This window comes from Mustela erminea, chromosome 13, assembly GCF_009829155.1.
Source record: "Mustela erminea isolate mMusErm1 chromosome 13, mMusErm1.Pri, whole genome shotgun sequence".
Lineage (NCBI taxonomy): Eukaryota > Metazoa > Chordata > Mammalia > Carnivora > Mustelidae > Mustela > Mustela erminea.
Window position 1 is genome coordinate 64,761,186 of NC_045626.1, and position 26,329 is coordinate 64,787,514.

The 26,329-nt window shown below is 58.7% G+C and overlaps 1 protein-coding gene across 4 annotated transcripts in view; it reads left to right on the plus strand.

The window, feature by feature from the left end:
- CABIN1 (calcineurin binding protein 1) overlaps nucleotides 1–26,329 on the plus strand; it is a 150,181-nt gene that overhangs the window by 113,954 nt on the left and 9,898 nt on the right. For all 4 annotated transcript variants that reach the window (XM_032310064.1, XM_032310065.1, XM_032310066.1 and 1 more), the window contains 3 exons: nucleotides 22,949–23,112; nucleotides 23,935–24,031; nucleotides 24,942–25,616. In XM_032310064.1, the coding sequence (XP_032165955.1) occupies nucleotides 22,949–23,112; nucleotides 23,935–24,031; nucleotides 24,942–25,616 (936 nt within the window). The remainder of the gene's footprint in view (nucleotides 1–22,948; nucleotides 23,113–23,934; nucleotides 24,032–24,941; nucleotides 25,617–26,329) is intronic.

Genomic DNA, 26,329 nt, shown 5'->3' on the forward strand with positions numbered 1-26,329 from the left:
CACGTGCTCTTTGAGACCCTCTGGCCTGAATAAAACCCCTACCCCTCCTAGGGCTGATATCCCAGAATCTGGGAGCGGGGGAGCTGACAGTGGGAGAAAGGCAGAGGAAGTGACATTGGAGGAGGTGCTTGCTCGGCGGCCTTCCGAGCAGAGGGAGGTGTGAGCCAGCGTGGGCATCAGGCAGGTGCTGTGTGCCAGCAGAGGGCCAGGCTGGGCCAGGTGCAGAGTGCAGACTTCCTCCTAGGGCAGAGGGACTGGGGGACGAGATCTTTAAGCCATCACACTTGCTGACACGATGTACCAGAGGGGCTAGGCTGGGGCAGGCGCACAGCACTGCCAACCTGCTACTTTTGGGGACTCCACTACACATGACAGCTCATGGAATCCTTGCAACCCATGAGATGTAGGTAGTGCCACTATCTTGTCTTTATAGATGGGGACACCGAGGCTTGGTTACCCAGCAAGTCCATCCCTAAGCCAAGACCCAGGCAGTAGGAATGGCAGCTAGTAGATAGGCCCTAGAGACAGGCAGAGGAGGGACACAGGGCTCCCTTAGACCAGTGGCATGATGGGCAGGGCTGCGAGGACAGGAAGCATAAGGGTGCCGGGGGTGGGGGGGTAGGTTGGAGCTCAGCTCCGCTCTTGCATACCAGGTCCACTGTCCCACACGCTTCTGCCCGGTGTGGTGAGACCTGTGTCTGCACGTGTGCATGTGGGACTCCCAGACACCACTGAGGGGCCACTGCTCATCATCCCAGTACTTCCTGCGCACCCATGTCATCTGATTCTCGGAAGAAATTATCTGGGAATTCACTGTGGCTTTCCTCTTCCCCCATGGTACCGAGTCCCCAGTGGCTGTCAATAGCCCACCTGGCCAGCGAGGAATGGGATCAGGCTCTGCTCCTGGCCCTGCCCTTGGCAGAGGTGACTGTGGCAGGTGTCCTGCTCCCCCACCCACAAGCCCCAACACACTAAGATGTGTGGAGCTGCACAGCAGCACCGTCGTCAGGGTTAAAGGAAATCCAGTCACATCACAGTGGGAATTAGAGAACAGAAAAGAAGGGAAAAGTTTAAATTGGGGAAATCTGAGCTCCTTGGCTGTAGTAGAAATTGCTGCAGTGGTGCTATTTTTAGCATTGTTGAGATGATCTATTGGCCAGTTGCAAAAGTAAACAAAAGATTCACTTCAAGTTCTCCAGGGAAAAAAGGTCCAGTTTTCAAGAATCTTAAAAAGGTTAGCAAACTTGTGTGGCTTCTTAGCTTATCCCTGGGTCCTCCTTCCTTCCCATGTCCTGGGCTCTGCAGGCTCTGTTGAATTTCAGAGCTTCCAGCTTGCTGGGTCCAGGATCAGGCTGGAACAGCCTGGAACAGGTGCTGTAGGCCTTCCTATCCACATCCCTGTCTCCCTGTCTGTGGAAACCACATGATCCCAAGAGGTGGCTGACTGGGGAAGAGGAGGGGGCGGCGGTTCCCACTGCAGAGTGTCCTGGCCCAAGGCCACAGGACACCCAGGCCCCTATCCTGACAGGACCACAGCATAGTCCTCAGTCCCTGCCCAAGCCCAGCCACCGTCATTCACAGATAGAATTCTTTAAAGATTTTTATTTATTTACTTACTTGGCAGAGAGAGAGAGAGATCACAAGTAGGCAGAGGGGCAGGCAGAGAGGCAGGCAGAGATCGAGGGGGAAGCAGGCTCCCTGCTGAGCAGAGAGCCCATGCGAACCTTCAGGATCCTGCAATCATAACCTGAGCCCACAGCAGAGGCTTAACCCACTGAGCCACCCAGGTGCTCCACACAGCTAGAATTCTTAAAAAACCACCAACAATCAAATGTAAACAGCCTTTAGATGGTCATTCCCCAGCACGCAGTCTTTTCTGGCCATTGGAGACCATTGCCATCCCTGGATACAGAGCCACAGTTGTGGCAGTGCCAGAATGTTCGGCTGGAGGGAGAGGATATGTTTTAGCCCTTGGCATTCGTGATCCCGCACACTGTGCCAGTCCTGCAAGAGGGTGCAGAGACCCCTGCAGGTGGCACAGCTGTGACTTGCCCTGGGCCACACAGTCAGCAAGTGGCAGAGCCCAGACGAGAGCCCAGGCCTGGGACCCGCATCCTGTGGACCAGCTTCCATGCCGGAGTTTCTGGCCAGCCCAGGGGGCCAGCTGGGATTGTGTACATATCCAGCACTGACCTCAGCCCACAGCCCTCTCCACCCAGCCACTGGGGGTGATCCGTCAGGAGCTTGCTGTTTAACATTCCTGAAGAACATTTTCCAGTGTAGACTTCTTTTCCCACTGCATGCTAGTTTTTAGAGGCTTGCTCTTGGATACATGTCCCTGCTGTACCATTCTGGGGCACTGCACATAGCTGTCGCAGCTCAGGCAGAGAACTCTGGGCTTTACCCGTGTGGGATGTGGTCCTAGGCCCAGGCACACCATCTGGAGGGGCAGCACCGTGGTGCCGAAGGCAGCAGGGGGAAGCACACTGCTAGGAGGAGGCCCAGGCCTTGGCAAGGCTTTGGAAAGCGGAACAGAGCAGGCAGCCCACTCGGACCAGGGACCTGAGGATGGCTGGGAGCGAGGGGAGAGCCTGAGGGAGGTCTCTGGCTGCTAAGGTTGTAGGCTCCCTGCCGCAGTGCCAGGAAGAAGAGGGGGCTTGCTGGCAGGCCCTCCCTGTGCCCCCATCCCCAGGCTGCAGGTGGCCTATCAGTGGGTATGGTCCAGTAGAAAGCTAAAAGGTGGGAAAGATTGCCAGTGAGTGGGCCTCTGTCATGGAGGGGAGGGAGGCCACAGGGCTTGCTTCCATGGGCGCAGGGAATCTCCATTATTATTCTTCCCTTCAACCCCATGATCCCCATCTCATGATGAGCAAGCTGAGGCTAAGGACAGTGGCAGCACAGGCACAGCATCACTCAGCCCAGAAGGAGCAAGGCTGGGATTTCTACCCCAAAGCGCCTGGCCTCAGAGAGCTCAGACTGCTCCCTGCCCACCCTCCTGGCCCCCCTTCCTACCAGCCCACCCACACCCAGCCTGCACCCGGCCTGGCAAGGTTTGAGGTACGAGCCCATGCTGTTGGCCATGGTGCCCAGGGCCGACAGGAGGGGCCCTGCAGGAGTGACCATCCACCTCTGCCCCGGGCTTTATCCCGCTTGCCAGGCTCCGACCAGCTGGCCCCATCCAAACCCTGCAGGGAGGAGGGGTGCTGCATTACCATTTGTAGATGAGGAACCTGAGGTGGCAAGTCCCAGGCTCCTGAGCCAGGGAGTGGTGGGATAGTGGCTCTGCTTCGTGCCACAGTGCTGCCCCTGTGGGCCTGGCAGGCATACCTGCTGACTGAGTCAGGATGTGGAAGTACCTTATCCTCTCCAGGGTGGCATGTGACCCCTCAGACTCCATCTCTGAGATGGGAGATGGGATGTCCAGCCCCTGATACTTGAGAACCTTGTGGTCCCAGCCCTGTGTTGAGGTGGCTATAGGCCACATATCTGAGCCCCAAGAAGTAGCCCTGTGCAGCCTAGATGGGGCCTTTTCTGGGCCTCATCCCTACCAGAGCCTGTTACCACCCCATCCTGGGTAGGTAGACAGGGGCCCCAGGGCATGGGAGAGACCACCCTGACCTGCCTGGTCCTCCCTGCAGCAGTGGTCATGGGTGGGCTGTCGGCAGCATGTAGCATTCCTAGTCTGCTTCCCCCAAATCCACCTGGGTGATAAAAAGAGGAAGCAGTAGCATCCCCCCCCCAACCAGGGAGGATTCTAGATGTGGGATGTGGCATGCGTGGAGAGCAGTTGAGGGTCCCAAAGGGGTTTCACAACAGGGGTTGGGACAGGGGGGAGGGCAGGTTGTATTTGCTGGCCTTTGCCTGCCCTCCCCAGAGCTGTGCCCATGACTGCTGCCCATTTTCCTCCCCTTCCTTGCCAAGGCTTCCCTTCCTTGTCCCTCCAGACAGATCATTGGTACCTTTAGGGGAGCTTGGGGGTGCCGGGTGAGCTGCCCACAGCCTTTGGCTACTCTGAGGCACCCTAAGCTAGAGTAGAAGCTAGGAGGATGGGCATTGGCCATAGGAGCCCAAGTGAGGGGCCCAGACAGTACCGCCCAGGGCTCAGAGATGCTCCCGTACAAGAGCATGCTGATGGCAAGGCTTTTGCTTGTGATGGATTCTTGTGAGATGGGGCTGCCCGCCCCCCAGGTTGCCTCAGGCCCTGTCTGTAGGTCATGCTCTGGCCTGATGTCTCCCATCTTTTACTGTGGGTAATGGTGGGCTTGCCTTGTACGGGGGTTCTCTTAGCCAGGAGCCTCTGTGGGTATGGCTGGGGCCTGTGGATGGAGGGCAGGGCTGGAGCGGGCCTGGGATGGGGATACTGCATGTCTGGTCCACACATCTTCGTACCCTACTCCAGGCAAGGTGAAGGCCGCTGCCCTGCCCTAAGAGTCTAGTATTGCTGTGACTTCCTAATCCTGGTCCCTGCTGACCTCAGTTTCCCCATTTCCAGAGGTGGGTCAGTGGATGCGGTCAGTGGTTTTTCCAGCCCATTTTCCAAAGGAATGCTTTCCCACACACCCCACTGGGAAACATGAAAAGGCAGCCTCTCCAGTAGACAAGAAGGACTGGGTGCCACCTGCTCCGGCCACACTCCTGCCCTGTCCAGGCTCCTGGGAAGGAGGGCCAGGAGACCTGGAGAAGGCTGCCGGGTCTCTGCCCTGCCACCATTCTGCCAATCCAGACAAGGCTTCCTAAGCTCTGTGGCCAGGCCTTCTTTCTGGGGTGGCTTCAGTCTGGGAATTTGTCTCCTCCTCCTCCATCCCCCCTTTTCCACTTTTCCTCTTTGGAAAGTTTGACCAAGTTGCTTCTGAGAGAGCAGCATTGGGTTGAAAATCCAAACCAGAACTCTAGCTCCAAGAGTCCCTGCCTGGTTTCCATGGTGATGGGCTGTGGCCACCAGTGCCCCTGAGGGCAGAGCAAGGTCTCCCTCACAAGGACAGGCCCAGGCTCTGCTCCATGGTTGCTCCAGCCATACACCTGGGTGACTCCAGAGAAGCTAGTCAGATTTTGTAAGGCTTAGTTTCTTCATCTGCAGAGTGGGGTTGATTAGACCTACCTCGGGGTTATAAGAGTACAGCCTGCCATGTGCCATGAGGATATTGTGCCCAGGAGAGTGTCCTGGAGGGTCCCTGCAGGGGGAGGGAGCTGGGGGAAGGACCCAGATGACATAAGGCACATGAGTGACAGGGCTCACTAGGGCCAGTGGAAGGAAGAGAAGGTGACAAGGATCAAAGCCATCTGGGAAGGCCTTGGAAGTACAGGAATTTAGTTGGTTAAAAACAATTTAAATGCTGATTTCTAAATATGCATAAAAAGTCTAAAATTAGGGTATGTCAGAGTTGGTGGAACTTCCCCTTGAACTCCCTCCTTGAATTCCAGCCTATGACCTGTAGGAGCACAGACTTGCAGATTCTATCCAGCCACACCCCACTCCTCCAGCTCCCCATGTAGGACAGATACTAGTAGGAGCCAACTCTGGGGTACAGGGGTGGCCCACCCAATACTGGTCACAGGGAACCCCAGGCAGCAGGAGCATCTCTTGGGGCCTGGCCACCTCAGCGCCCCCAGGTCAGTGCAGGGCTTTAGTTCCAGAGAGAGACCCATCTGGACCTACTTGGAGGAAGGTGGGGAACTTTGGGCTCCAGGCCATGCTTTGGCTTAGGCTCCAGCCCGGGCTCCTCACAGGTGGAAGTGAACCTGGCTTTGCCACAGGGGCAGAGGCATGTGAAACCCAGTGAGGTGGTGCTATGGGAGGCCTCTGAAATGCGAGGCTGGCCCTGAGGGCTGGGGGTGAGGAGCCCTCCCCTGGGTGACAGGAGTCCGCTACCCTCTGTAGCTTCACTTCTGTATGAGGTTGGGTGTCAGCGCTTGGCCTTTGCACCCTGAGTGTACTACTTTGTGAGTCTTGGGGTGCTGCGGGTGCAGGGCAGGTGTACCTACCAGCCTCAGCAGGTGGTGGGGTAGGGGGGCAGGTAGTCAGGAATACTCCTGGGGGAGTTGGCCAGATTGTCAAACCAGGGAGAAGGTGTTCCAGAAGAGACCGTGTGGGGTGTGAGGAGGACCACAGCTCAGGGCAGGAGTGGTGGATAAGATAGATTGGGTCAGCCCTGTGGTTTGTGGTCAGCAGGCTGGCTCTGCCCCATGGCAGTAGGGCGCCTACCTCAGGGTTTCCTGGTGGCAGTGCCGTGGTTGAGTGGGGAGCTCCTAGAGCTGTGGGCTATGTAAGTTGGAAGGAAGGCCTGGAGAAGGAACTGGGGGCTAGAGAGCTGAGGGAACATGTGGGGGCTGGACCAAAAAGAGCCCTGCAGAAGGTCAGAGGGAAATCTGGGGGAGGGTAGGATCTGGCCACAGAGGAATAAGACCCATGTCCCCTGTAGTCGGTGTGGCTCGGCTCACAGAACAGTGCTGTGTTCAGGCTTTGACCTTCTGCGGTGGGCCAGCAAGAGCATCCTGTCTATGTGGGAGCCCCTCTGAAAGGGCAACCCCACTGCTAGGGGATGGGACCCAGTCCCATCCCTTCACAGCATGGGTGGAAGGTCCCAGTGCTCTCACAGAGGTTGCACATTACTCCAGAGAGCGGAGGGGTACTGTGCCTGGGTTGCGTCTTCTGGTCACATCTCAAATGTGTTCTGCTTCGGGGGCACCCCGTGGACTGTGGACTGTGGACTGAGCTGTGCTCTGCAGGGAGAGTCTGGACGAGTTTGTTCCCCTTCTGATGCTGTTTATGAGACTTGAAGGATTTCTGCCTGTGGTTATTGTGGGGCAGGAGAAAGTGGTGGGCCTGCTTGGGAACCCACATGCCTACGGAGGTGCCAGCTTTGCCTAGGACTTAGCTTCTGTCTTGCGGTTGATATCGGCTCACCCCTGCCCACTGTTCAGCTCCACCTCTCCCTGCATGAGGATCCTGTGGGGACCATCCAGGGAAGAAACCTGGGCTGGGCCACAGCTACTGTAACCAGTCGTGCCCTGAACCTGGCCCTACTGAGGTTCCTATCATTACCCTTCACTTAGCAGCCCACCATCTGCCTCCCCAGCCCCAGACCTCCCCAGCCCACGAAGGCCATTTATTAGGAACCTGGGGTCAGACGATAGCTAGACTGCCCTAGTTTTCTCAGTGTGCATGTCAGACGTGGCTTTTCTCGGATGCAGGCTTCCCTCCTGAGATGAAGCGGAAGCAGCTCAGCAGTCCTCCAAAGAGTGGGCGATTCTAAAAGCCTGGACAGAGCTCTCATTCCCAGCCCTGACGTGGGGGTGGGCTCAGAGGAGCCCATTGTAAGCGTCTTCTCACTCCAAGGAGGCTCTCATGGTCCCTATCAATCATGCCCCAAGACCCAACTTGCCCTGAGAAGCCTGCTGGCCTCCCTTCTCTACCCTGCCTGTGACCCTTTTCTCTCCACATAGCCCCCTCCAAGTGGTCCATATTGGCTATCCCTGCTGTCACAGGCCCCTAACCTGTCTTTCCTTCTCTGTTCTGTTTCCCTGTTGGGGGAGATCCCTGTCCAACAGCACCCAGCCCGGATGCCACTCTGTCTTCCCCAGGAAGCTGCATAGTCCCTTTGTCTCATTCTTGTTTCTCTCTCTGTGGCCACCTCTGCTCTTGATCCCCAAGCTGGCTGGGCTGGAAGTGCCAGGTGATCTGAGTTGATGTGGATTGTGGCCGCGTTGGTCCCTGCCCATGAGAGCCTTGGTGTCTGCGTCTGCCTCATGGTGACTGGGAATGTGGACATGGCATTCCCTTCTGGGTAAGGCAGTGGCAGGAATATGTGCACGCCAGAGGCTCACGTGCTGGTCCCTGCGGTGCCACACATGGCACGGGTGCAGCTCTCTGTTGAGGCAGACGCAGCCATAGCCTGAGGGACAGGGATCCTTGTGTCGCACCCTGCCCACCATAGCTGTGCTTTTTCCCTGGGCATGTCATTTCCCTTTTCCCCACCACTGTGTCCTCACTGATGGTCATACAGGCAAAACAGCTGGATTCACTCTTGCAGACGTAGAGCACAGTCTAAAGAATTTCTGAATACCAGAAACTCTAGCATATGAGAATGAAGTGGGGTTGTAGTTGGGGGTCTATATACTTGCGGAGGAGAGGCACGTTTCACTATCTTAGCTATCAGGGAAGAGAGAGGAAGCTGGCTACCATGGGACTGTGAGGCCCAGCGTCTGAGGCTGGCATGTACTTGGCAGAGAGGCCGCCCAGGCACACACAGAGCCAGTGTCCTGCAGCAGGGAGGCAGGTGAGCAGCAGGAAGGCTTGTGCCTCCAAACTAGTTGGCAGCTCAGAACTCCCAAGGCTGAGGATTGCGACTGTTAACTCCAAGGAGAATTCCTGCCACCTAAAGGCAGACCTGGACTTAGCCAAGGAGGAAGATGAGGTTAGGTCAAGTGGGGACTAAGGTAACATCAGAAGAGAACCAGGAGTGACCTGCAAGTCTGTTTTGGCTCAGGTCTTGAGAATGGATGGTCATAGGGGGCCACTAAGGCTGCATGGTCTCCTGGATAGCTCAGCCAGCAGTGCCTGGGGCAGCAGCCAAGCTCTAGGATCTAACTGGCTTCACTTGGTCAGGAACCCACCTTTGCTGGGGGCTGCTTACCCTCACTGGCACATGAGCCAAAGGCTAAGTGTCTATTTCTAAGGAAGGCTGTGGTTACTACTCCAGCGGGCTGCACTACACTAGTGACCAGAAAGTGTCCAGAAAAGGGTGAACAGTGCCCTGTCTTCCCTCTCTGCTGGTACCCCCCCAGGGTGAGGACATGCTGAGGCAGAGGCTTGGGGACATACACACATGCACCTGTCAGTCTCAGTTCCACACCCAGGTACATGGCATGTCTTCCTGTCTACTAAGTAGCACAGGTCACAGCATCTGCCCACAGGCCAGTGTTCATCCTTCTCTGTGGCTCCTCACTCAACACTGACACCTGGGGACAGTTCACACTCTGCCCTCTGACCCTGCTCACCCTCCTCCTCACCCTGCATGTTACTGGTAAGGACTGCTCGTCCAGACAAGGCCATAGTTGTTCATTTTCGCTTTCTCTAGTTCCTCTGGCTTTGCTGATCATCCCTGGGCTCCTGGAGAGCTAGCTCAGCTTTCTCTCTCTGCAGCCACCCATGGGAGCACACGTACTTCAGGGGAGGCCAGGCCCCTATCCTAACTAAGGGCAGCGAGCAGTTGGCATTCTAGAAATGGTTGTGGTGTAGACAATAAATGTAGCCAGACAGCACCATGTGGGTAGGGGAGCCAGAGAGGGGCTGTAAAGAGGAATGTTGGCCACCCAACTTCCCAACATGAAAATGGGTGAAGCCCTGGCTCCCCACCTCCCCGCTGGCTGCCAGAGGCTGCTGGGTGGACAGCAGCTGGGGACATGATGGGTCAGCACTTCTTAGAGTTGGCCCTTAACCAGGGGCCTCAGGCCAGGGGTGCAGAGGTGGCCCTCAGGGTGACCTACCTATTGCCCTTGCCACTGTTGTCCGCTCCATGGTGACCCACCCATCCTGGAGCTGGACTGGGAAAACCCTGTAGGACCAGGCAATGTCCTTGGGACTTTTGTTTTCTTATGATCAATTGTTGAAGTTTGCTTTGGAGATTTAAGGTCAGACATCCCTTGGAAAGGCAGTGGGACACTCTGATGGCATGAGGGTCCTCCTCACCGAAGGCTGAGGAGGCTTGGGCCTGCGTGCAACCCAGAGCCAGCACATCCACATCGCTCTTTCTCCATGGACAGACAGAAGCATGCCCTTTGACATCCAGACAGATGGCAGGGGCACCCTGATCCGCAGGGCTGACCCAGAGCAGGAAGTCCACAGGTTAGACCCTGCTTGCCGGGGCTCCTGCTGGACTCTAGGTGAGCATGGTCAGGGTGGCCAAGGTTTCAGGGGTGGCTCTGAGGTGGATGAGCTGCCATCCTTCCTGGACAGCAGTTAGAGGCCTGTGTACTGCACATCCACGTGCTTTGTGGGTGATTAGGACCCATGGGGCCTCTCCTGTATAGGGTACTAATGAGTCCCCAAGGCTCTTTTGGGCCCAAAGAATTCTTGAGGATCTTATGCAAGCCTCCCCCCACCCCGGTTCCCTGTCTCAGCACTCTCATGTGAAGCCCCAGGGGGCTTCCAGTGTGCCCAGGAAGGCTTCCTCCTGAGGGCTTAGGTAGAGTGATTGCCCCCTCCTGATTCTGGGCCTTAGTGCCATGGTCTGACAGGCTAGAGATGTCAATGCCCATCTCACAGGGCTCTGGAGAGGCCTTGCATAAACCAGGGCTTGGGGTGCTGTGTACTGTGAGGTCCCCGGGGGAGGGCCGAGGAAGCTGGAGACCACTGGGAGCACACATTGTCCCAGGCTAGTCTGTCTCCAGAGACTTTGCTGGGCAGGGGCCTTGCACAGAGCCCCTGAGCTCCCCTCACCCGCTACAGGCCTCCCTCCTACTATGACAGCTAAGACCGTAGGACCCCAGACTGCCTCAACCTACCCTGGGCCTCAGGTGTGTCATGAGAGCACCAGAGAACTACATACTCAACACAGCTTCTTCCTGGCCTAGGTGTGATGAGCACATGTTCTCAGCCTCCTTTGGTCTGACTTTATCTTACAGGAAGTGGATAAGGTATGAAGTGAGGTCATGAGCTGTGCAAGGCACAAGTGTCACTTGTCTGCTCCAGCCTTCCGTACAGCCAGGAGGAGTCATCCAGCTCTGAAGCCAGCCAGACCTGGGAGCGGGTCCTGGCCATACTGACCTTACTGCTGTGTGACTCTGAACCAGTGCCCAACCTCTCTGAACCTGTCCCCACATGTGAGTGTCAAATGATGATATGCATGTAGATGGCAAGGGGCTGTTGTGACTTGAGTGCTGTGTGGATTTAGAACTCCTTTGAGTCTGGACCTATGGGCAAGCACTTGGTCAGGAGACTCTTGTCCTTACATAACCCTGGGATGGCTTGTGCTCATGCTTGTTTCCCTGCAAGTGGATGACCTCTAGAACCAAGACCTCGTTCTTCCAGTGCCTGGCAGGGAGTAGTGGTCCTCCGGGGGGTAGGGAGGGAGGACAGTGTGTGTGACATCCCCTTGGCTGAAGGGGTAGGTCAGACCCAAGCCCATTTGGACTAAGGGCACCTGGCAGGGGCAGATAACAAGACTGGGAACACTAGCGGGCATGAACTAGCGTGAGTGTAGTATAGGTGGAAACAAGTTGGCTCAGGGAGATGGCACCATGACAAGTGTCACCAGGACAGGGGCCAGGTGGATCTGAGGCCACTGGGTGTGTGGGAAAGGAGGAGGAGGAAGCAAGGCAGTCCTGGCATTGAGGTGGTGAGAGAGAAGTTTGGGGGGCAGCAGTGGGGATGCCAGGGCTTGGTGCACATCTCTCTGTCCCCTGTCCCTGTCTTTGCTTGGCCTCTCCTCACCTGGGAAGGGAAGAGCCGCTGGTAGTTGGCGGACAGTCCTGGAGCCATGTGCCCCACAGTGCTGTGCGCACACCGGAGCTATGGGTGCTGGGGGCAGGGTATTGTGTTCCTGGGTGAGGCTCTTCCCTCTAAGTCCATTCCTTATCTGTAGAAGGAGCACAGTCCCCCTTCCAGGCTATCCTGAGCTGAGAGGGAGAGGTGCTACTGCCCTTCTTGGAATAGAGTATGATAGGAGGTCCTGAGCCCACCCTGGCCACTCCCACTGCCTTGACTCAGGGCCTTCTCCAGGCTCAGCCTCGCAGCCCAACTGAAAAAGGAGGCCCCTGCCAGCTATAAAGCCCACAGGGGGACTGCCATGCCATCTTTGTTCTGCCCTTCCCCCTGAGGATGTTAGTGGGAAAGTCTTTACTCCACCTCCCACTGCCCCATTGGATCAGCTAGGACAGCTCAGTGTAGCTGCGTGTCCCCACACACCCACTCCTCTGCCCTCCACAGGGCCTTCGCCTGGCACAACTCCAGGGGGCACCGTTCACATAGCTACTGCGTGCAGGGTGAGGACTGCCATGGCCCCCCGCACTCCCTGCCGCCCCTACATCGCTTGGTCTGGTGCCTTTGGGACCCACAGCTTCCCGCGGTGAGGGCTGCACCCCTCGCCGGGTGCACAGACCACCACCACCGGCGCCCACCAGACCAGGGAACCTGCGAGGATTGGTCGGCAAGTCAGTTGCGCTACTGGGCCCGCTTCCAGGCCGAGCGAGGGAGCGAGTGCCCGCGCCCCGTCCGGCTCTGCCCGCCCCGCCCCGGCCCGCCGCGAACGAACGAGCCTCCGCGGCCATGGCCCGACGCCCGCCCTAGCTCATCTGCACAGATGCCACGGCGGAGCCGGCGGGTAGGAACTTGACCAGGGCTTGGGGGCGGGGGCCTGGGCCGCGACCGCCTCTCCTCCTCTGCCTGCCGGCTCCCCGCTTTCCAAAGCTTTTGCCCAGCCCTCCCCGGGTCGGCTCGGGCTGCCACCCCCGCCCCGGCCCCCTGCCCGCCAGGCACAGCAGGAAGCCCGCGGGCCGTGGTTTCCCGGGCGCCGCCGCGGAGGAAGTCGGCCGGCGGCGGGGCCGCGGCGCCCCCATGCCCCGGGGCCGGCGCCCTGCACAGCGTCAGGTGGGCGGCCGGGTGGGCCGGGCGGGCCGGGCGGCGGTGCGTGGGGGCGGGCGGCGGGCACCAGCAGAGCCCGCACCCGCACCCGCGCCACTGGGGGACAAGCCAGCGCAACGAGCCCCGGGCGAGTCCAGCCCGACCCAGCCCGGGGCCGCGAGCCAGGGCGCGGGGGTGTGCGCTGCGCTGCGCCGCGCGAAAGCGAAAGCCAAAGCCGCTCTCCCGCCGCCGGCCCGAGCAACTTCGCGGCGGGCGGCGCCGAGGAGGAGCAGCGCGGGCCGCTCCCGGGGATGGTGAGCGGGCTGGCCGGGTGGGCAGCGGCGACCGGGCGCGGTGCTTCCCCAGCTATAAATAGCTGCTGTGCGGGGGTGGGAGGCTGGTGCCAGCGGTTTGTGAGCGCCTGCCTAGCCTGCTCGGAGCCCGGAGATGGGCCAGGACCTTGCCCCGCGGCAGAGTGGGAGGGAGGGTGCAGAGGGGCGCGGGGCGGGGGCATGGGACGGGGTTGTGGGGGGGGGCCGAGGGGGGTTGCGGCACACGCGGGCGGGGCCGTGGTGGAGTTGCGGACTGCCCCCCCCTCCACGCACTTAGTTGTTTGTCGTTTCTGGTTTTCCGCGGGAGGCGGGGGGGTGGGGGAGGGAGGGGCAGCCAGCAGTTCTGGGGACCCAGTGTGCGACGTCTATTTGGTAAAAGAGGCTGGAAGCAGGCGGGCGCCAGCTGCAGGCAAATTGCAGGCTTCCCCAAACCCTGCCTGTGCTGGGGACTCATTACCTGTGGATGGCGCGGGGAATCCCTTGCCCTCGGGAGCCCCGCCAGGACCGCTCGGGTGGAGGGCGACGGCGCCCCTGGCGGTTTCTGTACAACCCTGCGGCCAGAGAGGCGGGCCCTGGTGGGTTTGCAGTGGAAGCTGCAGGACTTCCTGCCCCCGTGGTGTTCAACCTAGCCTGCCCCTGGCTGTGCCACCAACCTTAGGCCTGGAGCAGGACTGTGGCTCCAAGTGCTGTGGGAGGGGCAGGGCCTTTCGCTTTCGGGAAGATGAGGCATCTTGGCCCCCAAAGGCCTCAAGACTGCAGAGGAGGGTGGCTCCTGCAGGCGATGGAGCTGTGTGGGCCAGCTGTGGGAAGGGCACTGCATTTGCCAGCCTGGCACTGTGATGTTCGCCTTACTTGGGGACAGGCGGGGTGGTGGGAAGAGCAGAGCAGTCTGAGTTTTGCCATAGTTTCAGCTCCCTGCTGGCTGTGTGCCCTGAGACAAGTCTCTCCCCATGAGCTCTAAATTAATATCCCATGTTAGAGAAGCTGGACAGGCACCCTGTCAGTACTGTTGGCCCCTGGGGCTCACAGCCACCAAGTGCAGCCCTGCACACCCTCTCCAAGTAATCTTGCTGTTTGGGAGGACCATATGGATTTGCCTGCGACAGGTGTCTCCCTAAGACTTTGAAGGATGCTGGTATTCTCCCAAGGCTGCTCCTAATCTGAGGGCCAAGGGTCCAGATTCTGTCCTGGCTCAGCATGGGGTCAGTAAGGCTGCCTTACTGCGGCTAGACTGTGGAAAGTGTTTATGCTTCTCTGAGGGGAGAGGCCCTAATCTACCCCAGCACCTCTCCCTCCTGAGGGGCTCCCTTGCTCCCTTCAGCTCGTCACCTGCATGGAAGCAGACTGCTCCCACGGCCTCATGCCCACTGCTCCTGGGAATGGGATGCCAGCAGGCTGCCCGCCCTCGCCTATTTGGAGCTCTGAGTCACCACTGCACCCATGCCAGGTGCGGCGGCGGGGGGGGGGTGGGGTGTAGGAATCCCTCTGCCAGGGGAACGGGTTCTCCCTTGGGTGCTCACAGCACTGTGTTTTCTGTGAATAGGAATGTTGGAGCTAAGCAGCCCTGGGAGACCTGTTCATCTGTCGTACTGTGGCACACGGAGCTAGCTGGGGACCAGGAAGGCCTGGGATGATGGACTGCACCCCCCCAACATGCACCCCCTGTCATAGGTCAGCATCCAGGCCCTGCTCCTGCTGCTGCAGCATACCCACTCTTTTGTCCCCTTTGTGGGATCCAGTCTAAGGAGAGGGAGAAAAGATCTATGGGGAAAGCTGTTTAGCCAGTATGGTTCATAGTAATTCTAAGGACTAAGCCCCAGGTGCCCACCAGGAGGGGACTGGTTGGGTACACCTGTGGGGTAACGCGCTGTGGTCATTTAAATGATAGGAGTTTTGATGATAGAAAAAAAATACCTGTGTTCTGTTTACCGAGTTAAAATTTAAGATAAAAATTGCAAGCTCCAAAACAAAAAAATTCCACATTACTTTGTTCTACCGCTCAGGATACTCTGGGTGATAAGGTCAGCTCTAGGGGATTGCCCATTTTCTCCCACTTGACAGAGGCTCCTCCTCTGGCCCGTTCTCCTTCCTGGGTTTTCTCTGGCTTTCCCTGAGCATCCCCTCCCCTTATTCCTTCCCTCCTTATTCTCCCAGCCCATTACTCCTTATACCAGCCATTCCTTCTCTCCCCTCACCCTGGATATGTGTGTGTCTGTCTTTCCTACTTGCAGGGACTCCCTCTGGGGGGTGTGCCTGACCTATCCATGAAACTCCTGGTTCCTGGGATGCACTTGGCTTTCTGTGCAGTTCCCAGGCCGATCTACCCTGGGAGATCCAAGGCCGCTCTGGAGCAGCCTTGAGTTGGGCCTCCCCAGCACCCAGAGGGGATTCACCTGGGGCATAAACTCTCTAAAACCTGTCTAGGCCTTGGTTCATGCTGGGGACTCACTCAGAGGCACTTTAGAGCTGCACCAAGGTTGAGGGACTTGGAGGCCAGGGTTTGTGGCTTTGCCCTGAAACATTCCTTTCCTGGAGGCCGCTTGGGCAGGCCCAGTGGCCCCACGTCCCCGTCTGCCTAGCTTGACTCTCATGTGGGAGGCCTTCCGTTCCCCCCAGGATCTGTTCCAGGGGCCTGAGTAAGAAAGACACAGCTGTTCCTGCCCAGCGCTAGGTAGCTCAGAGTCCGGGAGGCCATGAATGGGCAGGCCAGGATTTGGGTGCTTGGGACTGGCTACTAATCTCCAGAGCTAGCCTTTATAAGCATCCTGTGAGAAGCCCCTAGTCAAGTAGGGGAGGTCTAAGAAGGCCCCAGGCAGATGTAAGCCCCTCTGGCTGCAGCAGCCTGGGGTGAACTGGAGAGGATCCAGACAGCCAGCTGCCCACCTGTTGCCTCAACAGATTGAGCACCCCGGGTCTCCCGTAGTACTCTCACGTGGCATCTCACTGCCTTTCCCTGCGTAGTTTATCCCCAAGGCACAGAAGCCTGTCTCCTTTATGGCTTTTCTGGGTGCTCCCAGGGTTGGTTACTTTCTCTTCTGTCCTCCGGCTTGAGCCTTGCCAGGTGTCCTAGTTGGTCATGACCCCAGTAGTAGCAGAGTGGGGAAGGGACACCTGAGTCCTAGAGGCCATGCCCAAAGCAGGGGCTCAGGGGACTAGATTATGAAGTCTCTGAGGCGCTCAGAGGTACTGGTGGAGGACACTCACTCCTCATTGCTCTGCCAGCAGGTGTCCAGTTCCAGCTTCCCCTTTCCAGGGAGGCTCCCTCAGGTCTTCAAAGGCCCTGGCTCAAAACTGAAGTGATTTGGTATCACTGCTTGGTTCTATGTTTCTGTTTCTAGTCTGTAAATCACAGATCACACTGCTGACCTTTTGTACCTCTGTAAGCATTCAGGAGAACTCAGGGAGAGAGACCTGAAGTCGGGGAGTCTAGTCCCTATGTCTGGTCCCATGCCAGGTCACCAGGTAGCTTTGGGCAGGTTGTGTGAGCTCACCTTACTCCTCTGGAAAATGAGGGGTGGGTTGATTACACACTTGGACAGTCCCTGCCAGCGTGGGCATGGGAGGAATCAGAGTCTGCACCCAGTCCCCACAGCTTAAGCCTCGTCCACTCAGTGACAAGCCCATGCCCTGGGTCTGAGTGTGGCTTAGTTGGAAGACCCCGACAAGGCCACACCTCCCACCTGCCTCCTTCTCTGCTTTGGCATTTCTGGGCCCCTTGTTTCCCCAGGGGGCCTTTGCCTGTGCCCTTGGAGGGGACGGGGCCACGGAGAAGCTGTTACTGAAAGATGGGATCCATGTAGGTGACCGGTACATCTGGGAGCCTCAGAATGACCTTGGGGTGTATTGTTGAGGATGGCCTGAACAGTGGCCTTGCACAGGGCACTTGGACCTACTGGGAGTCAGAACTGTATCTGGACCTGTGGTTTCGGGCTGCCAAGCTCAGAGTTCCTCCTAAGCCATGGCAAGCCCTACTGGTGTGCAGGGAGCCAGGAGTCCATCAGTATGGATGGGCAAGGCCTGCCAGCCCACACTGAGGCAGGAAGGGAGGTGTGGACTGGCCCGCTGATCAGGAATCTGGGGAGAGGGGAGTCCCTGCCCCTCCAGGAAGCTGCCCCCAGACTACAATGTGCTGGCAACATCATGAGCCTTGGGAATGAGCACGACCTTAGCCTGGCAGCTACGAGCAGTACTCCATGCCAGCGGAGGCATCTGCTGTCCATCCCTGAGGGGCTACCTGCCAAGGGTTTGGTGACCAGAGGCCAAGGCCTCGTGGCCTTCCTGCCCAGGCACCAGCCTCACTCTGCTTTCCAGCCCCCTTTGGGAGTGGCCAGTGTGTTCACGGGCAAGAGTATAGGGTGGCCTAGCAGCACCCCACCCCTTCCACCAACCTAGCTCTCAGCTCACCTGGGGGTGTCTCCAGGGGCCCCCAACCATGCTGTCCAGCCTCCATGACCCCCCAGGCTTGCCCCAGTGTGGGGCTCCCCTTGTGAAGCTCTGTTTTCTTAAGAGCAGCAGGAGGATGCCAGAGTCTTGAGGCTACAGGGAGGGTTTGGTAACTTCAGAGTCTGGGGCTCCATGAATTATTCAGGTGGTTATAGTCTGTCTCCATGATCTCATCTGCTAGCCAGGAGCCTAGAACCACTTGGACGCACTGAGGTCGGCTGAGCTGCTCCTGAGGAGCTGCACGTGGGTGGAGCTTCAAGCATGGTCCCATGTTCCTAAGTGCTCCGAGGCTGCTGCTGGGTGCCCCCAGCTCCTCAGAGCTCTCCAAGCAGGCACCGTCCCAGCCAGGATTGCGTGTGTGCCTGCACTTTGGCAGAGGGGAGTCTTGGGGGGCAGCCAGAGCTACAGGACAGGGGGCCAGTGGGTGAGGCACAGGGGAGAAGTCAGAGGGACCCTGAGTCATACCTCCTAGGCCCCGCCCAGCACCAGTGGTGCCTTCCTCCCTCGAGGGGAGCCCCATCCCAGACCCTCTTTGTGGGCTCCCTGCTGCCACTGGCTCCCACTCCTGCCCTCACCTCTCTGTGATCCTGCTTTGGCCTGCCCTTCAGCACCCAAGTGCAGGCCTCCCTCCGGCGCTTCCCAGCTGCTCCCCCTCTCAGGCACTGCAGCCTACTGCCCTCTCTTTAGGCCCCTTCTTCATCCCCCTCAGATGCCTCCTGGCACATCCCCTGCAGCCTCCCTGAGGCCCGCGCACGTGGCCTTGGCTGCTGCAGGTGGGACTCTGGCTGGCACCCCTTCCTTCCGTGTGCAGACGTCCCTCACCAGCTGCCTGTCCCTGCCCTGGCCCTCCCTGCTTCTCCGAGGGGCGGTAGGGGGAGGGTGCTTCGGCTTCTTCCCCTCTGTAGGGGGCGGGAAGTGTCCCAGTTGTCTTGGGGCTGCGGGTACCGTGGGGGCTCTGACTGTAGACACAGAAGCCTGGCACTGCTCAGGCAGAAGGCTGAGTTGTTGGCTTACTTGCCACCCTGCCAGCTGATGACTCTGCCTGGTGGCTCCCCGCCCTCAGGCCAGCTGTCGTTGGAGGCTAGCTGCATGTCTGCAGGAACCTCCCCAGGGCTTCTGGTGTCTGTGGTTCCCTTCTGAATCTCCGTGGATTCTCTGCCCTGACATGTGTGGTCTTCCATCCTTTCTGAAATACGCAGTTATGTTATGGCTGCATGCACATATCTGGAAAGGAAATGGACGAATAGGCCACTCTTGTGTGAAAGGATCCAAACCATGGCCTGAAACACATGTACTCCTGTCTTCACAGGGTGCACTCTGGCCCCTGTGGCCCCAGGGGTTGACCAAAAGCCCTTCAGGAGTCTGGTTCCCCGGGCACAGGGTCGCTGTTCTGCCCACAGAGGGATCACAGACGGGCCTGCGGGGCAGATGCCACTCGGACAGACTCTCCGTCCGTCAGTGGCTGTGGTGGAAGGTAGCCCAGGGCGCCAGCTGTGCATTCTGGGCTTGGCTGCCATCCAGCAAGTTGGCTGGGGGCTCGCTGCCCCTCAGTGGGCCTCGGGTTCCCACCTGCACAGTGAGCAGTTTGAGCCAGCTGAGCATGCTTGAAAACATCCATGACCGTGAAACTCTGATGCCACCAGATTTGCCCGGCTGGGAGCAGCATTCTGGAAATCAGGAACAGGGCACAGGAGGAAGGGTAGTGGTGGGAAGGGCAGTCCCCAAAGGTGAGGTGGGCAGGCCCGTGGTGCCATGGCATGACAGTGAACAGGTGGAAGGCAGACAGAAAGTGTCTTATTGAAGGTACTTCCTTGCTTCAATGAGCAGACAACAGCCCCTGCCTGCATGTGATTGCCAGTGGGTCTAGCGGTGCCTGGTCACCCCTCACAGTCCCAGGTTGGCCCACTTCGGGAGGTGACATGCTAAGTCCTCCAGAGAAGGTTTGTTTTTTGTTGTTGTTGTTGTTGTTGTTGTTTTTAGCATGCTTACTGGCTCATTTTGGCACATCCCATCCCTCTTCTGAGAAAAAAACCAAACAGGTAAATGCCTTGCATCTTTGATTCTAGAACTTGGGGGCAAGAGCAGGAGTTTGGGATCCCCTCTCTGCAGGGACCCTACCCATGTCCCCCACCATCTGCAAAGTCTGCTGTGGTCACCTGGCCCACCCTGCAGAGGGCCCCATGTGTTTTCCTTCTGGCATCACCTTTTCAGGCCCTCCTGTGTTTCAGGGGAGAGGGGAGAGCTGGCCCCCGCCTGACCAAGAGCCTGGCGGGGTACACCTCCAAGCAACCCCAGGTCCTGGCAGCCCTCAGCGAGTGTGTTGCTCACCTGCCATGAGCAAGGAGGCATGCTGCTGGCATCCACCATCCACCCCCCTCTGGTGCAGGGCTCATGTGCACACCCAGAGCTCCAAAGAGCATTCATTTCCCTGTGAGCAGAATTGTTTCCCGCCTACCCTGGAAACCTCCAGGGTGAGGGACTGGCAGGGAGATGGAGGAGCTAAGCTTCCGCAAGCAGGAAGTCCTTCTCAAGCTGGGCACCTTGCCTGCTCTACTGGGGTTGTGTCGGGTCCCTGGGGACTTGGAGCTGAAGCAGACCTGCCCCCACTGAGGATGCATTCCCAGCCACAGGCCCACCCCCTGACCATCCAAGGAGCTGACCCTGAGTGGTCCTGGCAGAGACTTAGGAGGGCAGCAAGCCAGGAGGGCTTTAGAGAGGAGGTGACATCATAGCCGAGCTTGAGAGGGCACAGAAGACTGGCTGGGCAGAGGAGGTGAGAGGGCACCCCAAAAAGTGAGAAGCATAAAATTAACAGTTCTATAAGAGGGAGGATGTGGTGAGTGTCTGGAGTCAAGGGAGGAGTACAAAGGCCAGTGAGGCTCAGGCTTCAGCTGAGGTAGGTAAGGAAGCTGGCTGTCAAGGATATAAGCGGGAGGGATGCACTGACATTATCTTTTTCCTAACTTGTCCTGGCCTGGCTGGGTGGATGGACTGGGGGCAAGAGCAGAAGCAAGAGGCAGGATGAGGCCCAAGCTGGGGCAGGAATGTTAGGGGCACAAAGGGCAGGCTTGAATGCCAGGGAGGGGCGGGGGTGTGGAAGCTACCCTGTGGTTCTAGCACTGTGGAAGAAACCTTTCCTGATAATTTACCAAGGATGAAATGGGCCCCTTCCAGAGGTGGTGAGCAGGCTGGGGCTGATGCAGGATGGGGCTGGTGCCCACCAGGCAAGTTGTGGGGGCCAGGCATTGGGGCCTATGTACCCCAAGTACCTGAAGCCTCTTGAGGTACTGGCACCATATCTGAGGCCCCGTGACCCTTATCTGTGCCCTTAGCCGGACTCACCCCAAGTCCCTGGCGGGCCTGTCTTCAGACCTCTTCCCCTCCTGCAGCCTGTGCCCTGACTCAGCTAGCATGGAGGACAGGGGTGACATGGGATGAACAGGGCCACTTACCAGGGCCCTTCTTACATAGCCACCCCCAAACACGATTTGAGAAACAAATGTGTGTTTTCCATCCATCCTCCCTGATTGCCCCCCAGAGGACATCAGGGTCCTCCACCCCAAGGTGGGGGTGCTCACAAGGCAGCTGAAAGAGACTTTCTGTCCCCAGATCAAGGTGCACTGGGAAGAGTGACCTCCCCCTGTCCCCAAGTCTTCAGAGGTTTAGCCAGGGAAGAGGGAGGCCCTCAGTGAAATCCAGGGTCATTCTGGGCCCTTATGGTTGACAGTGCAGAGCAGGGCATGCCCCTCTATGCCCTAAGGAAGAGAGAGATCCTGGAGCAGTAGGGTCACACCCAGCTCCCGGACTTGGCCTGTGGCGCTGGGCCAGCCCTGGCACACGCCTACAGTGTAATAGCACATGGTCAGGCTGTGTTTCTGGCTTACCCCCTCTCCTGTGAGGTGTGGGAAGGAGCCCAAGGCCAGCAGTGTAGGGCTTGAGCAGGTGGTGGAGGCTTCCCTCTGGGCTGCTTGGGCTTGTCCTCCCTGTCCTCAGGGCTGTGGGCGTGGTGAGGGGCCAACTCTCAGGCTACCCCCATGCTGTGTGACCCTGAGGGAGTCACTCCTCTCTGAGCTCTGCCCTTCCTGCCATGGTGAGGAACAGGGTGATGTCTGCAGTGCCGTGGAAGAGCCAGGCTCTTCAGTCTTACTCTGCGAGGCCTGCAGGCAACAGAGATGGCACCTTCTCAGCCATTGCTGCACATCTGGGGGCAGGGTGTCAGGGCACACTGGCCAGACAACTGCTCAAAGTTGTCCCTTGTCCTGTCAAGAGGCAGCTTTTCTTGCGCTGCTGTAGAAGCCACCTGGGCCCCATTGGAAGGTACAGCATTGGTGTCAGAGCTGTGGGCGAGGGTGGCCTCAGCCTCCTAGTTTTGTCCAGGCCGGGAAGCAGCTAGTGCCTTGTTTGGCACTGCCTGGGATGAAGGATGGTTGCCAGCCTTCACTCAGCTTGGAGGGAGAAGGGTGGCACCAGTGTGTGCAGTGTGAGCCCCCGGGATCAAGTGTGGAGGCTGTGGGGGCTTGGAGCTGCAGGTTTTAGTCTTCTCTCTTGCTTGAGTGGCTCAAGGCTGGAGGTACTCTGCCTCCTATCCCAGGACTGCTAGAACATGGACTTAGTCACTGAGCACCCACAGGAATAGGGTCTGGGAATGACACCCCCTGGGTACCCTGCTGGGACCCCCAGGTGGAGGAGACAGCTTTGCTCCCTGGCCCAGTCCATTCTGGGCAGGACTTTCTCTAGGGTGTTGGCTGCAGGGAGCCAGCTGTGTGCCCACCTGCTCCTTCCAGGCCCCCAAAGTCCTGTCCCAGAGACGTAAATTCTAATGTCTAGGTCCTGCAGCCTCAGGCCTGCTTCTGTTCACTTATAGTTCACTCCCTTGGGTATCTTTTCCTTCACCATGCCTCAGCTGGACCAGTAGGTCTCAGACACAGTGCTGGGTATGGAGATGCCCCAGCTGCCGATGGGCAGGGTGCCCGGTGTCTGACACCAGACTGAGGGAGATGGTGGCAGGGCTCCCCAGAGCCAGCCCTGCTCCAGCTCAGCCTTCAGACAGTGAGGTTGGATGGCAGAGAAGGGGGGAGGTCTCAGGTGAAGTGTACCCCGGACAAAGGCAGGTTGGAAGCAAGCTTGGCATTCTGCAAGTTGCAGGTCATTCTCAGCCTAGCCCTCTAGTCGCTGGGCATCACTGGAGGGAATGCACATGGGTGGGGGCCAGGCTTGAGCCTATCTGGCCAGCAGCAGCTGCCAGAAGTTCACAGTGGCCACCTTTTGACCCATCAGTTTGGCCCTAGGAATTGGTCACGTGGCTGAGTCAGCACCTGTGTGAAGGCACAGAGGCCCCGGGCTTTTCCAACTGGTTGCGTTTGACTAGGCACAACCTGCATGTTTCAAGCAGGGGACAGAACAAGTACACACGTGCCACGCAGCCATTCAGAAGAGGACAGGGCGGAACAGCATGTGTCTCCTTTGCCACCATCCATAGGGGGAACGCTCCCATTCCCCTGGGACGGCAGGAGGGTTCCAAGGTGTCCTGGCCCGGGCAGAGCGCCTTCTGGTACTGCAGCAGGCTCCAGCCACAGCAGCCGCCCTCACACGCCCACCTCTGTCCCTGTCACAGGGCATCTGGCGGATCCCCGTGGACGAGATCGACCGGCCAGGCAGCTTTGCCTGGCACATGAACCGCTCCATTGTGCTGCTACTCAAGGTGCTGGCCCAGCTCCGGGACCACAGCACCCTACTGAAGGTGTCCTCCATGCTGCAGCGGACCCCAGACCAGGGCAAGTGAGTACAGCCGCCTGGCCGCATGCACACTCGGCCCCATGAGGGCAGCTGGCACTGCCGTGGGCCAGAGCCCCTCACCCACCCGGGGCATCTCTCCACCGGCTGGGGAGCCCACACCAGCCTTTCTCTTCAGGGGCCTCTCTGGTATCAGATAGCATCCTGCCCTGTGCCCTCAGGGCAAACACAAGTTACCCCTTCCTTACCTCCTGCTTTCCTTTAGCTTGGAGCTTTCAGGGTGCTGTCAGGTCGCGGGGAAGACAGGGGTCCAGATGATAGCCAGGGTCCCCCAGGGGAAGGCAAGTAATAATTGGCCAGGCAACAGGGGGACCACAGTCGCAGAGGTAACCAGGGATCCCTTTGCCAGATAGGGCGGGACAGATAGGCCCGAGGGACATCTGCTGCAGCTGCCACCTGCGGTGGTTGTCGGGGATCCTGGGAGTTATGGTCTGGCCCAGCTGGACCAACAGCTGTTCTCTATTCCTGCACCACTTTACCTTCTCTTGTCTCATTCACCTGTAGGGGCTGGGGTGGGGGGTGGGGGCCGGGGGGCTTCAGCTGGGGTTTGGGGCACCCTGGAGATAAGCTTTTTACAGAGAAAAGCCGGAGGCCCCCAGCTCTCACTCGGCCCAGAGGGCCCAGGGCAGTCCATGCCAGGTGCTATGGCAAGAGGCTCAGGGAAGGCTTCTGGGGAGTGCCCCAGGCAGGAGGGATGCTGAGGGACCCGCAGATGTTCTCGGGGCAAGGAGAGGTGTGGGCCACCATCCCAGGCCATGTGGCTCTGAGGCTCTGCTCTCTTCTCCGGCCACCCCCGTGTGCCTGCAGGAAGTATCTGCGAGATGCTGACCGCCAGGTCCTGGCACAGCGGGCCTTCATCCTCACTGTGAAGGTGCTGGAGGACACCCTGAGCGAGCTTGCAGAGGTACACCCATGGCCCCTATCCTCTCCCAGGAGGTGGCCCCGGCCCTTCGCTCAGCTGCCATGAGGCATGTCCCAGTGTCCCTACCTATGAAGTAGTACACCCCTGCCCCCCGGGTGGGGAAGGCAGCACAAAGAGGAAGTGGCAGACACTTAGTAAGGTACTCACCCACATGGCAGATGTGGACTTGTGGGCGGGGAGGACGGTAGCAACACTCTCTGAGGCTGCTCGCTGAGCAGTGTACCCCGACCTGGCAGGTCAACCTCAGGGTCACAGCAGCGCTGATATTGAAGCAACGGTGGGCTCCCAGTGGGCTGAGTGAGGCCTTAGGTTGCTCCGGGTACACCTGCCCTCTTTTCACCCCCCAACCTGCACCTCAAGGCAGGCACAGCCCTTGCCCCCTCTCAGAGCTGAGCACCCTGACCAGCCAACCTAGCGGGAGGGGGCTGAGGCAAGGCAGTGCTGCTGCAGTGCCCCCTGCCAAGTAGGACTAGCTGGGCCATGGTGTGGGGGCTCAGGGTCATGCCCCCTGAGACTCCACCTCGGCTGCTGTGCATTAGGGACATATGAGAGCCCAAAACGGGAGAATTCAGCTCCGTGGCCAGCATGCATGGTGGCCCCTGGTGGGTCACCTCCCCTTTAGACACCCAGGACTGCCCTCAGCTTCGCATTTAGAGGAGGGCCGTCCCCACACAGGCCATTCTTCCAGAGTGGAGGCACTTCCCGCCACCTCCCGCCTCCTGTCAGCCCCTCTCAAGGCTGGAGGAGCAGAACAGGGAGGGACTTCCTCGGGCAAGTCTCCAGGGCCAGCCTGGGCCAACTAGCAGACAGGCAGACCCAGAGTGGCCTGGGCTGGTCACCCTTGTGGTAGAAATACAAAAGACACAGTCTTTTACCTTTGATTTTCTCGTAGGGGTCAGAACGCCCGGGGCCCAAGGCCTGTGGCCTCCCTGGAGGCAGGATGACCACCGACGTCCCCCATAAGGCCAGTCCCGAGGATAGTCAAGAGGGCCTCCCCCACTCCAAGAAGCCACCTCTGGCGGATGGCCCAGGGCCAGGAGCTGAGCCAGGGGGCAAGGTGGGTCCTCTCAACCACCGGCCTGTAGCCATGGAGGCAGGAGACAGCACAGACCAGGCTGGCGAGCAGAAGGACAAGGAGAGTCCCCGGGCAGGGCCTACTGAGCCCATGGACACGGGTGAGGCCACCGCTCGCTGCTCAGACTCCGAACGGGCGCCACCCCCACAGCCAGGCCGCCCTCCAAGGGACCGTGGCCCCGAGAGCCGTCCTACTGAGCTGTCTCTGGAGGAGTTGAGCATCAGTGCCCGGCAACAACCCAGCCCACTCACACCTGCCCAGCCAGTCCCAGCCGCCACCCCTACCACCACCACTGGGGCCAGAGCGAGCAGCCACCCCGAGGAGCCACCCACACGGCCCAGCCGAAAGAGGAAGCTCCTGGAGGACACGGAGTCAGGCAAGACTCTGCTGCTGGATGCCTACCGTGTGTGGCAGCAGGGCCAGAAGGGTGTGGCCTACGACCTGGGCCGCATTGAAAGGATCATGTCCGAGACCTACATGCTCATCAAGCAGGTGGGTGGCCTGGGGCAGGCCTACAATTCTGTTCTCACGGAAGGTCCTTCCCAGTCTGTCCAGGGGTGCTAGGGCCATGGGGCGTGCTTGTTAGGTGTCATTCCCACCCACCCTGCTATTTGCCTCCCTCCGTTTGAGGTTTTCTGCCTTAAGCAGGGCATAGAGTCAGAAAAACAAGGGTCATGTCTAGTCATCGAGTTGTACGTTTTAAGTATGGGGCGATTTTGTCAACTATATCTCAGGAGAGCTGGGGAAAATACATGAAAAAGACAAGAAACAAAGTGCTTGGAAAACTTTATTCTCAGCTTTAGAGGAAATGAAACCATTTGCAGAAATCTCATGACATCCAGCATGGGGGGACAGGACCCCTGATCCCACTCGGTGCCGGGCTCTAGGGCACTGCCTCAGAGACCTTTGTGGCTGGCATCCAAAGCAGGGTCAGTGCCCCAAGCATGTGAGGAGCCTCCACCACCCTCCTTAGTATGTTTTCCCTTTTTTTTTTTCCACTATGTTAGACATTCAGCTCTTTCTCTGTTTAAGATTTCCACATCAAGAGCCCCCAGAGCTGCTGCGGCTGGCTCAGACTGGGTGTCCGTCCTTCTAAGAGGTTTCCTCCCAAACCATGTCTGTTTATGGTACACCTGTGGAGAGTCCCTGTTGTTTTCTCACTCCTTCCGCAACATCTGGGATCAGGCTTGCTTTCTTTCTATCCT